The 15,986-nt window shown below is 45.1% G+C and overlaps 1 protein-coding gene across 2 annotated transcripts in view; it reads right to left on the bottom strand.

Moving 5' to 3' along the window:
• Positions 1-15,986, bottom strand: part of FRMD4B (FERM domain containing 4B) — a 211,638-nt gene that overhangs the window by 94,689 nt on the left and 100,963 nt on the right. For both annotated transcript variants that reach the window (XM_044301976.1, XM_044301975.1), the window contains exon 5: positions 5,312-5,396. In XM_044301976.1, coding sequence (XP_044157911.1) covers positions 5,312-5,396 — 85 coding nt within the window. The remainder of the gene's footprint in view (positions 1-5,311; positions 5,397-15,986) is intronic.

Here is a 15,986-nt window from a genome sequence, read left to right as displayed (position 1 = left end):
TTTGCTAGAACATAAGGCGAGGGCTACACCACGACATGTGTCGCGCGTCAATTTTTATAATGCTAGTCTATGGTGTTGCACTGCAACATGCGACATACATCCAAGATGGATTTTTCTGCGACTGTCGCGTCGCAGTTGCGGTATGTCGCAGTGCGACACCATAGACTATCATTGCAAAAATTGTCGCGTGACATTGGTGCGACATCAATGTCGCAGTGTAGTTGTGCCCTATGTGTCGCGTGACACATGTCGTCGTGTAGCCCTAGCCTAAGACCTCATGCGCACAGCAATGTCGCACGTACAGATTCTATAACGCACATAGAGTCCCTACTGCTCCGTATTTCTGTCCCCTAAGAGCAATGCCTATTGTTCACTAGAAGCAATGCATGACATGTGACTGCAGCTGCCGGCCTCGTTCACATTTCTCTGTCACGTCCGTGAAAAAAAGCGTACGTGTTTCATCCATGAAGCTGTCCGTGAAGGATCCGTGGTTGATCCGTGTGTCTGTTTTTACCATCCATCACTGACGTTGCTCAGCTGACAATTAATTTCCAAAAAAACTCCTATTAGTCTTCATTGAAAAACGAACGCAGCAAGGATGTGTGTCAGTGATTTTCACGGACCAATGGACTTCAATGGGCGTGCTTGGTACGCATTACGGATCAAAGTAGTGCGTGTCCCCGTGATTTTTTTAGTGACCTACGGTCAGTAAAAAGATACTGAGATGTGAACAGACAGCGGACAGCACATGAAAGTAAAAAACGGAAATGTGAACGAGGCCTCAGACTACACGCAGGGCTTGTTTGTAGTCTGTTCACATGTGCAACGGGCCCGTACAAGGAGCAGGGCAGAGGATAGGAGTGGGGGTAGTGGAACTGCTGATGGGAGTAGGAATCCTTAGGCCTCTTTCACACGAGCGCGACGGATTAGGTCCAGATGCGTAATCAGGATGCGTTCAGTGAAACTCGCACCATTTTGCAAGCAAGTTCAGTCAGTTTTGTCTGCTATTGCTTTCAGTTAGTCAGTTTTTTCCGCGCGGGTGCAATGCGTTTTTCACGCGCGTGATAAAAAAACTGAAGGTTTACAAACAACCATCAGTGAAAAACGCATTGCATCCGCACCTGCTTCCGGATGCAATGCGTTTTTCACTGAAGTCCCATTCATTTTAGTGGGGCCAGGGCTGCGTGAAAAATGCAGAATATAGAACATGCTGCGTTTTTCACGGAACGCAGAACTGATGCGTAAAAAAAATGTACACAGACCCATTGAATGGGTCAGGATTCAGTGCGGGTGCAATGCGTTCGAATCACTCCAGTGCTCCCTGGGACATGCAGTGATGGGAGGGGCGCTCCCTTACTCCCCCCCCGCCCCCCCCCCCCCGGGGTACACCCCTGGTTGGGGCTTCTAGTGGTGACTGGGGTGTTCCTGGTGTTAGATGAGCAGCGGGGTGCAAGGCAGGAGAACAGGGGCCCAGATCGATTTTCTGGACAAATGACTCAGACTGGCTTTCACTGAGCAGATGATAGCCGGCACAGTACAAACAATGGGCACAGTCCTCAGATATATCACACGGTAGGCTTTTCCTAAAGGCTGTATATAGGAGGTGGAAATAATAGCAGTCCCCTCTGAGTCTCTTTTTATATATACAAGCAACCTTCCCAATTGACCGAAGTAGTGCAATTTCTTTCTCAATATCTCTGCATCTGCGGGGTACAGTCCTCAAACAGATAGCCAGTCCGGCTCAGTAGTGTGGTGAGTGCCTGAAGCAACATAACCCAAACCACATGCAGTAAAGTCTACAGCCATAAATGTGCGTCACCTATCACTGGCTTTCTTGTCCACACACTATTCCTTTTAATGGTTCCCAACCTTCTATAAATGTTCATTGCTTTTCTCCATCAGAGGTTAACTCTTAGCACGGTTGCCTTTCTGACAGCTTTTCACTCACAGGAATGGTGTTTCCCTGGATAAGGATTCTCCTTTCTCCTTGCTTTGACTTAAGGTTGTCTGGCTTACACACCAGCAACTAAATGCACGTCCTCACTCTTGACCCTCTTGCCATCAACCACCATGAGGTTGGGACCAGCCCAACACCCAGCAACTGTCTCTAAAGGCTGACAATTAACTACTCCCTTCCCATACACAGCCTTTTGGAATACAAGTACATAAGACAGTCAGATTAACCAACTCTTCTACTGATAGTTTGCATACATTAACCCTTATCTCACAGTAATCATTTTGACAACTTTACCAATGAACCAAATTATTGTATGGCATTAACCCTTTTAGCAGTGAACCACATTATAGTATGTCATTAACCCTTATAACAGTGAACCACATTATAGTATGGCATTAACCATTTAGCAGTAAACCACATTATAAAATGTCATTAGCCCTTTTAGCAGTGAACCACTGGGTCACAGAACACAGAGATACATAGTTCTGCATAAAAGCTGTGTACACAAATGTTGGAAATTGTTATTTCATTAAAAAAAAATTTTTTTGATACATTGGAGCAATAAAAACATGTCCCTAGGCTGCACACCACCTTTACACCTGCCGAAAAACATCTTTCACAAGATGTGGCTCTCTAGGCCAGCTGATTATGTGAGGTCTCGCTGCTGAGCCCCCACAATCTGGTAGCTGTATAGTGGGGGGCGAGGAGCTGATCATGGCCAGTATATGGCCCTGATCGCCCCAATAAGATGTACATTCAGCTTAGTCAAGTAGTCGGGGATGAGTAGCCGCAAGACACATTTGGCACCGCTTATCAGCTGACAAATTTCACCTTTGCAGGTAATGGTTGCCTCTGTTCTCAATAATTCAATACATCATTGTTTTAGGGATGGATTTAAAGGATGAAGAAGTCATTGGAAACTGTCCAAAGGATAACTTTCTGTGACTTGGCGTCCATCATCATCCACATTCTGGAATATTATAGATAGTGCAGGATAATCTCAGGATAAACACTGCCGGGACGTGTAGGAACACAATCTCATTCCTCCAGCGGCTGAGAGCTCTGTACAAGGCTGTCACTGTTTACAGGGCCCGGCATTGTGCAGGAAGCATAAAATGCTAAATAGATTATTACCTGTCGTCTGCTGCACCTGGTATGTTTCTCGAAAACGGGGTGACAGCCGATATCACCTAAAATAAAGCTTTCAACAGGGTTGACACCGGACATTCACAAGCTCCGGATCTGCTGCTCCTGCATGATTCTATGCCATTCAAGACTCTAGGAATGCAGTTTTTTTAAAAGTAGCTGTGTGCACCCACAATAAAAGTGCCAGCAGAGTGCACCCACATTAACAGTGCCAGCAGAGTGCACCCACAATAAAAGTGCCAGCAGAGTGCACCCACATTAACAGTGCCAGCAGAGTGCACCCACAATAAAAGTGCCCCTAGAGTGCACCCACATTAACAGTGCCCCTAGAGTGCACCCACAATAAAAGTGCCCCTAGAGTGCACCCACATTAACAGTGCCCCTAGAGTGCACCCACATTAACAGTGCCAGCAGAGTGCACCCACATTAACAGTGCCAGCAGAGTGCACCCACATTAACAGTGCCAGCAGAGTGCACCCACATTAACAGTGCCAGCAGAGTGCACCCACATTAACGGTGCCAGCAGAGTGCACCCACATTAACGAGGGCAGCAGAGTGCACCCACATTAACGAGGGCAGCAGAGTGCACCCACATTAACGGGGGCAGCAGAGTGCACCCACATTAACGGGGGCAGCAGAGTGCACCCACATTAACAGGGGCAGCAGAGTGCACCCACATTAACAGGGGCAGCAGAGTTCACCCACATTAACAGGGGCAGCAGAGTGCACCCACATTAACAGGGGCAGCAGAGTGCACCCACATTAACAGGGGCATCAGAGTGCACCCACATTAACGGGGGCAGCAGAGTGCACCCACATTAACGGGGGCAGCAGAGTGCACCCACATTAACGGGGGCAGCAGAGTTCACCCACATTAACAGGGGCAGCAGAGTTCACCCACATTAACAGGGGCAGCAGAGTTCACCCACATTAACAGGGGCAGCAGAGTGCACCCACATTAACGGGGGCAGCAGAGTGCACCCACATTAACGGGGGCATCAGAGTGCACCCACATTAACGGGGGCATCAGAGTGCACCCACATTAACGGGGGCAGCAGAGTGCACCCACATTAACGGGGGCAGCAGAGTGCACCCACATTAACGGGGGCAGCAGAGTGCACTATGAAATGATAGAGTTTTATCTTCCGACAGCTGCCACTAGGGGTAGCTCAATGCATACATATGTATACAGCTCCTGCCAACATCAATATAAATGAGTGCCCCCTAGAGGAGGTTGCCAGCAACTTTCTAATGGAGACTTACCCGGTGGGCCAGGAGATATCAACTATTTCTGCAGACTCCATGACCATCCAGAAGAGTAGACATGTATGACACAGGGTGATGCCACTGCTTTTCTTTGCATCATCTTAAAGAGGACCCATCCCCACTCCTGACATGACTGTTTTAATAGCTTCATGCATTCCTCACATAACAATTCTGGAACATCTATTCTTATGTCTGTATGTTGTGCCATTCCAACCCTTTATTATTTCTACTAGAAGTTATGAATGAATTGCTAGCAGTCTGCAGTAAGGGTACAGAGAGGTGGTAACCAGTTGGGGGGTGTACCTTGTGGGGACTCGCTCTGGTAGACAGGATTAGCGGACGCAGTATAGAGGCAACATCAAGTTCTTTGGATCAAACAGTTCAGTGTTTTTTTCACACTTTAGGTAAGTGACAAAACAAGCAGTAATAATCAAACAAACAGTCACCTTGCGGTGTTGGTGGTAATTCACACCATGCGGCAATTCTGCCTCAAAGAGTCCTTGCTGATAGCAGCACCAACCTGTTTTCACACTAAACAGGTAGCAAGCCTTCATCCAGACACAAGGCTCCCAGATCCCAACACAGAGAATTGGCTTCTGAGCCCAGCTGCCTATTTAAGGACAGCCAGGTGCTGCCAAAACCCGGATCAGCACTTAAAATCTGGTCCGGTATTTGAGCTCACCCCCCCAACTGGTTACCTCCCCTCTGTACCCTTACTGCAGACTGCTAGCAATTCACTCATATCTTCTAGTAGAAATAATAAAGGAACGGCACAACATAGAGCCATAAGAATAGAGGCTCCAGAATTGTTATTACATGGGGAATGCATGGAGCTATTAAAACAGGCCTGTCAGGAGTGGGGAGAGGTCCTATTTAAATCACAAGTTTACATAGAATACCAATAAATATGTGTCAGTAATATCTGCACTTACAATACATTACCTTGAACACACAAGCTTTTGCATTCAGAAAAAACAATTCCACCGTCGTGATTTCCTTCAGAAATGTTATACTTTCAATGTAAAACCTGGAAGGAAGAATAAAGGGTTAAGTCGCTCTGATCACTTTTTGCTTAAGTTTAACTTTTCAGTAAAGATAAACATCAGTAAAGTCACATCCTGTCTTTATCATGCTGTCAGGAGAGCTGAAATCTAATAATAATAGTAATTTATACTGTATAGCGCCAACATATTCTGCAGCGCTTTCCAATCAGGGGGTTCATGCACAGTCATAAATGAGGGCCCTTCTCACAAGAGCTTACAATCTAATCTATGATGGGTTGCTATGCTCTGCTTTTACACGTCAGTATCAGGGTTACATGTGCCATATGACTATTCAGACACAGCACCAAGTATTGCTCACCCAACACTATTTTTATTTTTTTATTTTAGGGTTACTTTTATTCATTTATATAGGACTAACATATTCCACAGTCCTTGTCCCCATCTAATTAAACTTTCTGTATATTCTCGATATGTGGTCGTGAAATAGAGTACTCAAAAACGGGGAGATTATACAGTCTCAAGGCTTATGTTGCCTTTGATTGGATTTAAACCCAGGACCCGAGCGCTGCAAGGCAACAATACTAACAGCTCAATGAGCTCTAAGCTCCGCAGTGTGTATTTACCAACATTTGAATCCCAAATCACCTGGGAACGCCCACAAAACATTCAAAAATCCCCTATAAATTAGCATAAACTCCGCCCCTTTTGTAGTCTAGTTCAGTGTTTCCCAACCAGTGTGCCTCCAGCTGTTGCAAAACTACAACTCCCAGCATGCCTGGACAGCCTTTGGCTGTGCGGGCATGCTGGGAGTTGTAGTTTTGCAACAGCTGGAGGCACACTGGTTGGGAAACACTGGTCTAGTTTGCAGCAGGACTGTCCAGTAAAAATAAGGACTTTTGGCATGTGTGATATTGCAGTGTTTTTGGTTATTTTTTGCCCTGTATTTGCAGATTCAGGCTACATTCCGTATTTTTTTTTGCGGATAGGAGGCGGACCCATTCATTTCAATGGGTCCGCAAAAAATGCGAACAGCACATCGTGTGCTGTCCACATCCGTATGTCCGTTCCGTAGCCCCGCAAAAAATATAGAGCATGTCCTATTCTTGTCCGTTTTGCGGATAAGTATAGGCATTGTTACAATGAATACAGCAAAAAAACGGATGCAATACGGATGCCAAAAGGACATCATCTGCAAAACACATACGGTCGTGTGAATGTAGCCTTAACCTCTGCTCTTATTTGGCACATACATTTACTAATGTTGTCATATTGGGTTACTGGCCCTTTAAATATTTAAAGGGCCAACCCATGTGCTTTAGATATGGTAGATGCAAACACTAGGGCCTCATGCACACGACCATATGTATTTTGCGGTCCGCAAAAAACACGGATGACGTCCGTGTGCATTCCGTATTTTGTGGAATGGAACAGCTGGCCCCTAATAGAACCGTCCTATCCTTGTCCGTAATGCGGACAGGAATAGGACATGTTCTATTTTATTGCGGAATGGAAATACGGACATACGGAAACAGAATGCACACGAGGAGCACCTTCAGTTTATTTTTGGCGGACCCATTGAAATGAATGGTTCCGTATAGGGATCTGCAAAAAAACGGACACGGAAAGAAAATACGTTTGTGTGCATGAGCCCTAAGTGAACATGTAGGAGTCCTATAACCTACTTGGTGTTTGTGTAACGTAAAACATCGGGCAATGCCGTCCTGGCCGTACCAGGTGTCAACAGACGCTTCATCACGGAGTCGAAATCTCTCCAGAGTAAACATGGAATTCCACCAGACGAATTGCTCAATGTGACAGTAAAGGGGTGTGCTCGACTCCGGATCTATTCACTATTCTCAGCCAAAATAATGAATGAGCAAACGGTCATCACACTTTGTAAAGTGCACGTAACAGAAAGTACGGCAGTCTGTATTCCGCTGACGGATGTGCAGGAGGAGCGGGTATCACAGGGTCACTCCGAAAGCCTGGACACTTAATACTGCCATATTCTGGAATTGTTAGTTAGGGCTCATGCACAAGAACTTATTTTCTTTCCGTGTCCGTTACGTTTTTTTTTTGCGGACCGTATGCGGAACCATTCACTTCAATGGGTCGGCATTCCGTTTCCGAATGTCCGTATTTACGTCCGCAAAAAAATATTATTGTCTATTATTGTCCGCATTATGGACAAGGATATTACTGTTCTATTAGGGGCCGGCTGTTCCGCAAAATACGGAATGCACACGGATGTCATTAGTTTTTTTTGCAGATCTGTTTTTTGCGGACCGCAAAATATATATGGTCGTGTGCAAGAGGCACATATATTCTGAAAAGAACACCCTCTCCTGATAAAACACCTATAAGGCCTCTTGCACACGACCGTATGTCTTTTTCAGTATTTTGCGGTCCGCAAAAAAAACGGATCCGCAAAAAATACAGATGACATCCGTGTGCATTCCGTTTTTTGTGGAACGAAACATCTGGCCCCTATTAGAACAGTCCTATCCTTGTCCGTTATGAGGACAATAGTAGGGCATGTTCTATCTTTGAACGGAATGGAAATACGGAAATGGAAGGCATACGGAGTAACTTCTGTTTTTTGGGCGGATCCATTGAAATGAATAGTTCCATATACGGTCCACTTGAATGGGGTCCGCGATCCGTCCAGTTCCGCAAAAAGATAGAACAAGCTCTATCATTTTGTGGAACGGAAGCATGGAACACCACAGAAGCACTCCGTAGTGATTCCGTGGGGTTCCGTTCCGTGCTTCCGTTCCGCACCTCATCTCTGGATTTGCGGACCCATTCAAGTGAATAGGTCCGCATCCGTGATGCAGAATGCGCACAGCTGGTGACCCGTGTATTGTGGAACCGCCATATGCGGCCCACAGCACGGGCACGGAGCCCTTACGTTCGTGTGAACAAGCCCTTAAAGTGATTGTATAGCTTCATGATCAGTGCTGAGGCCCCTTCACAGTCTTTTCCTCCAGAGCTGTGCTCCTGCCATCCACTGAATGGGGGAGGTGCTGCACAGCTTCATTCAAGTGAACGGGGCTGACTGCAATTCCCTGCACGCATGCTGGTCGCAGGCGCCACTTTGCAGGAAAATACTTTTTTATTCTCAGGATCAGTGGTGGCCCTAGAGGTCAGACCACCACCTGTCGCATCTTAGTGATATGCCATCTATTTAGAAGATGAGATACCCCTTTAAGATAATGAATGAGCCCAGAGAGAATCCCTGATTCTGAGATTTCCAACCAGTAAGAATGCTGGGAGTTGCAGTACTGCAATATCAGGAGAGCCATTGGATATACATTGATTGGGAAAACGCTAGCGCAGATGTTTGTTGGCTTCCATGTTTGTGCTCCTGTTATGTTTGCAGGGATGTTCCTCTCACCCCCCAGATCTTTCCTGTCCTGCCAGGTTCCCATGCTCCATCAATGATGCACAGGAAGCAGCTAAAGAAATGGGAAATGGAAGTAATTGCATGAGATGGATTCGGACAAAGAAGAAACAATTGTGACTAGTCCTGTAAAAAATATTTATTTTAAACAGGAAATGCTAATTTTTGCAGATTAAAGACCTCTCAGACCGGTGGGACCCACGTTGATGATCATATTTACCTGATCCTGGCTAGTTTGCACACTGACAGTGATTGGCTGCAGTGGTCTCAAACCGGAGTTTTACATAGAAGGACCCGAGACAAGCAGCGGAGTGCAAGCCAAGATCAGGTCCCGCCAGTCTGAGGGGTCTAGCAATAAGTGCACAACCCCTTTAATCTGAAAAAAAAATTACCCTTTCCTGTTTAAAATAAATATTTTTTTACAGGACTAGTCACCCCTTTAAAGGGGTTGTCCAGGCTCCGAGCTGAACCCGGACATATCACTGCAGCCCCCCTGATATGAGCATCGGAGCATTTCATGCTCTCCCTTGCCCTGCGATGTATCACGCAGGGCAAGGGCTGTTTTATATTTTTTACACTGCTAGGCAGAGGCTTCCGCCTAGCAGTGTGCCCGGTGATGTCTCCGGCACTGATAGGCAGGCTTTAGTGCTGCCCTAGCCATTTTACAGGCTAGGGCAGCACTAAAGCCCGCCCATTAGTGGCTAGGCATGTTTGACTCTCTCCATTCACTTCAATAGGCAAGACAGAGTGCTTGGCTATTTTCAGTAGTTCTATTGAAGTGAATGGAAATATCTTTGCATGTGCAGCCACCTCTCTATTCCTGGTTGGTTCATTAGAGGGCCCCATTTCTGAGATAGGAGGTGGGACCTGCACCTATCAACATCTATGGCCTATCCTGTGGATATACGATAAATGTATCTATAAACTATATTAACCAAAGTGAAAATAAGTTACAAAGTGCGTCCACCACTCCAGAAAGCAGAGCACATCCATGCACTACATGGACCTTCCACTGACTTTAGTAGGCAGCACGTAATGGTGGTGCTACATAGGAACTGAATATTTGCTGCCAGACTTTTTTTTTTTTACAAAGGGACTGTCCACCCCTAAACACATTTTTGTATAAATAGGTTCAAAATACTGTGCTGATTAATTTCCGAAGCTCTGATTACTGATACAAAGCTGCATATCCCTAATACAAATGTAGGTTTAAAACAAAACTTGCTGTTTCCCTGCAGCCACCACTAGAGGGAGCTCACTGCATACTGTTTATACACTGAACTCAACAATAACACAGTATGCAGTGAGCTCCTAAGCTCCCCCTAGTGGAGGTGGCTGCAGGCAGCTAGAATGTGTTCTAGGTCTATGTAAGGGATTTGTAGCTTTGGATGATACAAAGAGCTCCAATAAAGGGATATTTAAAAAAATAGCGCATAATTCTGGACATAAGAACAAGATGATATAAGTATAGGTTCGGCTATGGTGAATTCACACTTATCACAGTATTGAAGCTTGCAGATACAGGGGGCTGTTTATGGCAGTCTGTTTTCCACCTAGGTGGAACCGGAGACATGTTGTCTGCGCTGTCGTATGGGTTTGCGGCAGGTTCCTTGCTCTATGAAATCCCTGTTCCCAACAGAAATGTTGCACCTTCCACAGTTACAATGTTATGAAATTCTACCAGAAATGTTTCACTTTCACTGTCACATTGTTACTGAATTATGAAACAAAAAAGAACATAAACAACAAAAAACAAGAAACTTCCATCCAGTATATGAGTCACAGTGAATATATGGTGCGATAAAAAGAAGGATGAATCATTTCTCCCGCTCACATCCGTCTAGCACTTGGCTTAACCCCGTTCCTCCAGCTCATGACAGATCAGAACACACTGGGCATTGCCAGTCAGTGCCAGTTCGTACCCGTCCTCCTATTTAGTCTGTAACATCTGGAGGACGCTCTGGTTCTAAGCCCAGTTTATTAGATATATGAGGACAGGTGTGGCTCTCTAGCTGATATGCTGTCCAGGACTTTGGGAAAGATTAGTGACAACCCCCTGAGGATCTAAAGGTGGCCACTCACATTAGGTGAATACTGGCTGAACTTACCGATTTCAGTGGCTGTGGTCGACAATATACTGAAAATTGATCATAAAAAAATGTTGTGTCATATAAAGCCATAAATAACTTTGTTGCCTGGCTTTGAAAAACCTGTTTTCAAATATCCAAATTTTTGAGTTACAAAATGTGGGAGTCCTCAATGCTGATCCCTCCAGTCACCTACAGGCTAAAAGTGAGGACAGCTACAAATAATGTCTACTTATGAGCACTTGGCTTACCCATGCATTACAGAGACAGAGGTGGGACCCGCACCTATCAGACAATTATGAATAAATTGCCAGAATTTTTCAATGAAGGATTTGATGGGTGTTACCAGTTGGGGGGTGTGTCCCTGAAGTCTGACACTATGTAATCAGTGCAGACAGTGTCAGACTGTGCAGGGACAAACCCCCAACTGGTAACACCCAGCTGGACCTTCATTGCAGACTGCTAGCAATTCATTCATAACTTCTGGCAGGAATAATAAAGGAATGGCACAACGCAGAGTCATCAGAATAGTACATGCTAAGGCCTCATGCACACGACCGTTTGTCATCCGCCTCCGTGATCCGTGGTTCCAGTCCGTCAAAAGAAAGGCAGGAAAGGAAGACCAAGAGTCACCTCTGCTGCGGAGGATAAGGTCATCCGAGTCACCAGCCTCAGAAATCGCAGGTTAACAGCAGCTCAGATTAGAGACCAGGTCAATGCCACACAGAGTTCTAGCAGCAGACACATCTCTAGAACAACTGTTAAGAGGAGACTGTGTGAATCAGGCCTTCATGGTAGAATATCTGCTAGGAAACCACTGCTAAGGACAGGCAACAAGCAGAAGAGACTTGTTTGGGCTAAAGAACACAAGGAATGGACATTAGACCAGTGGAAATCTGTGCTTTGGTCTGATGAGTCCAAATTTGAGATCTTTGGTTCCAACCACCGTGTCTTTGTGCCACCGTGTCTTGACGCAGAAAAGGTGAACGGATAGACTCTACATGCCTGGTTCCCACCGTGAAGCATGGAGGAGGAGGTGTGATGGTGTGGGGGGGGGGGGGGGGGGCTTTGCTGGTGACACTGTTGGGGATTTATTCAAAATTGAAGGCATACTGAACAAGCATGGCTACCACAGCATCTTGCAGCGGCATGCTATTCCATCCGGTTTGCGTTTAGTTGGACCATCATTTATTTTTCAATAGGACAATGACCCCAAACACAAAACCTCCAGGCTGTGTAAGGGCTATTTGACCATGAAGGAGAGTGATGGGGTGCTGCGCCAGATGACCTGGCCTCCACAGTCACCGGACCTGAACCCAATCGAGATGGTTTGGGGTGAGCTGGACCGCAGAGTGAAGGCAAAAGGGCCAACAAGTGCTAAGCATCTCTGGGAACTCCTTCAAGACTGTTGGAAGACCATTTCAGGTGACTACCTCTTGAAGCTCATCAAGAGAATGCCAAGAGTGTTTTGTTATGTATATAATTCCACATGTGTTAATTCATAGTTTTGATGCCTTCAGTGTGAATCTACAATTTTTATAGTCATGAAAATAAAGAAAACTCTTTGAATGAGAAGGTGTGTCCAAACTTTTGGTCTGTACTGTATGTACACAGTGATTACCCCAGCAGAATAGTGAGTGCAGCTCTGGGGTATAATACAGGATGTAACTCAGGATCAGTACAGGATATGTAATGTACTGTATGTACACAGTGATTACCCCAGCAGAATAGTGAGTGCAGCTCTGGGGTATAATACAGGATGTAACTCAGGATCAGTACAGGATATGTAATGTAATGTATGTACACAGTGATTACCCCAGCAGAATAGTGAGTGCAGCTCTGGAGTATAATACAGGATGTAATTCAGGATCAGTACAGGATATGTAATGTAATGTATGTACACAGTGACTCCACCAGCAGAATAGTGAGTGCTGCTCTGGAGTATAATACAGGATGTAACTCAGGATCAGTACAGGATAAGTAATGTAATGTATGTACACAGTGACTCCACCAGCAGAATAGCGAGTGCAGCTCTGGAGTATAATACAGGAGGTAACTCAGGATCAGTACAGGATAAGTAATGTAATGTATGTACACAGTGACTGCACCAGCAGAATAGTGAGTGCAGCTCTGGAGTATAATACAGGATGTAACTCAGGATCAGTACAGGATAAGTAATGTAATGTATGTACACAGTGACTGCACCAGCAGAATAGTGAGTGCAGCTCTGGAGTATAATACAGGATGTAACTCAGGATCAGTACAGGATAAGTAATGTAATGTATGTACACAGTGACTGCACCAGCAGAATAGTGAGTACAGCTCTGGAGTATAATACGAAACGTAACTCAGGATCAGTACAGGATAAGTAATGTAATGTATGTACACAGTGACTGCACCAGCAGAATAGTGAGTGCAGCTCTGGAGTATAATACAGAATATAACTCAGGATCAGTACAGGATAAGTAGTGTATGTACACAGTGACTGCACCAGCAGAATAGTGAGTGCAGCTCTGGAGTATAATACAGGATGTAACTCAGGATCAGTACAGGATAAGTAATGTAATGTATGTACACAGTGACTGCACGAGCAGAATAGTGAGTGCAGCTCTGGAGTATAATACAGAATATAACTCAGGATCAGTACAGGATAAGTAGTGTATGTACACAGTGACTGCACCAGCAGAATAGTGAGTGCAGCTCTGGAGTATAATACAGGATGTAACTCAGGATCAGTACAGGATAAGTAATGTAATGTATGTACACAGTGACTGCACCAGCAGAATAGTGAGTGCAGCTCTGGAGTATAATACAGAATATAACTCAGGATCAGTACAGGATAAGTAATGTATGTACACAGTGACTCCACCAGCAGAATAGTGAGTGCAGCTCTGGAGTATAATTCGGGATGTAACTCAGGATCAGTACAGGATAAGTAATGTAATGTATGTACACAGTGACTCCACCAGCAGAATAGTGAGTGCAGCTCTGGAGTATAATACGGGATGTAACTCAGGATCAGTACAGGATAAGTAATCTAATGTATGTACACAGTGACTCCACCAGCAGAATAGTGAGTGCAGCTCTGGAGTATAATTCGGGATGTAACGCAGGATCAGTACAGGATAAGTAATGTAATGTATGTACACAGTGACTCCACCAGCAGAATAGTGAGTGCAGCTCTCGAGTATAATACGGGATGTAACTCAGGATCAGTACAGGATAAGTAATGTAATGTATGTACACAGTGACTCCACCAGCAGAATAGTGAGTGCAGTTCTGGAGTATAATACAGGATGTAACTCAGGATCAGTACAGGATAAGTAATGTATGTACACAGTGACTGCACCAGCACAATCATAAGTACAGCTCTGGAGTATTCCACTGGGTTCCAAGATCTAAAAGGAGGTCATTCCAATCCTAGATGAATATAAGGTACCGCTATACACGCAACTCATGAATATATAAGAGGAGGGTGACTTCAGGTTCCCCAAAGGTGATCATGGAGGATTTCAGTTCAGAAATAACATTTTTCCCCCCAGATGTAAAAGCTCAGGGGGTAAAATACATATTCTGTAAAATGCTGACATACAACTACAGGATTGTCACAAACACAAAGAAAAAAATGTAATGTAGAAGGAAAAATATCATCTCTCATCATCGTGTAATATAAAACATGTAAATGGAGTTTCTTTCATTCCTCTGGTGGAAAGTAAGCGTTCCATTCTGCAATAAATGGGTTTTCTATTACACTGCAGCAGCCGTATGACATGTAAATACCCATATCAGGGTACAAATACACCCTCCCCGTGGATGGCTGTGGAATGCAAAACTGAACAAGAGACTATTACACATGGAGGCGTCACAACAAACATAGGAGTAACTGCATCCAGAAATGCCTGTGGGCTGCCAGGGGTGTAATTACAGGGGGTGCAGGGGGTGTAACTGGGAAGCCGTCACTAGCTTTGGGGCTGCTAAATCGAGGACAACCCCGTGAGTTACGGACTCATCACTACTAAACCCCAGCGGCATAATGGAAGGCCCCACAGCTAGTGACAAGTGCCTTTAATTAAAGGGGTTCTCTAGGAGTTAAATATTGATGATCAGTCCTCAGAATAGTTAATCAATATCTGATCAGTGGGGATACAATTCCCGGCACCCCCGCCAGTCAGCTATTGGAGGGTGCCACGGTACTCATCCTCCGCCCATGAAATCACGTCCATCAGTCAATTGGCCATTTTGCAGCTGCAGTCCCATTTAAGGCTGCTTTCGCATCTGCGTTGTGCTGTCCGGTTTTCAGATCCAGCACAGGCTCTCAAAACCGCAGCACATCGCTTCAGTTTTGTACCCATTCATTGTCAATGGGGACAAAACTGAATTAACCATGCATTCCGTTCCGGTTTGTTGAGTTCTCATGGCGGACACAAAATTGCGACAAGCAGCGTTTTTGTGTGCGGCATGAGAAATTGAACATTGCAGTGCCGGAAACAAAAAAAAAAACGGATCTGGCAATAAAACCACTGTAAGTCAATGGGCGCCGGATCTGTTATTTTGTTTCCGAAAAAAAAAAATGGATCCAGCGAGGCGATGTTCAGTTTCCTATGCCACACACAAAAACGCTGCTTGTAACGATTTTGTGTCCGGCATAAGAACGCAACAAACCAGAACAGAATGCATTGTGGTGCACTCCATTCCGGTTTGTTCAGTTTTGTCCCCAATGCATTCCGTTCTGGTTTGCTGCGTTCCCACACCGGACACAAAATCATTACAAGCAGCTTTTTTGTGTGTGGCATGGGAAATTGAACATGACTGTGCCGGATCAGTTTTTTTTTTTTCGGAAACAAAAAAAACGGATCTGGAAATAAAACCACTAAGTCAATGAGCGCCGAAAAAAACCCTCATCCGGCGCCCATTGACTTACAATGGTTTTAGTGCCAGATCTGATTTATACATTTTCGATATAATACAACCGGATCCGTTCTGAGCAGATACAGCCGGTTGTATTATTATAACGGAAGCGTTTTGCTGTGGTTTGAAGATCCCGTGCCGGATCTCAAAATCGAACAGCAAAATTGCTGATGTGAAAGTGTGTGGGAAAGCGCTGCAATACTAAGCACGACCAC

This window comes from Bufo gargarizans, chromosome 7 (assembly GCF_014858855.1).
Source record: "Bufo gargarizans isolate SCDJY-AF-19 chromosome 7, ASM1485885v1, whole genome shotgun sequence".
In the NCBI taxonomy this organism is placed as follows: Eukaryota; Metazoa; Chordata; class Amphibia; order Anura; family Bufonidae; genus Bufo; species Bufo gargarizans.
The sequence above is the reverse complement of the archived record's forward strand: the minus strand, read 5'-3'. Positions and strand labels throughout refer to the sequence as shown.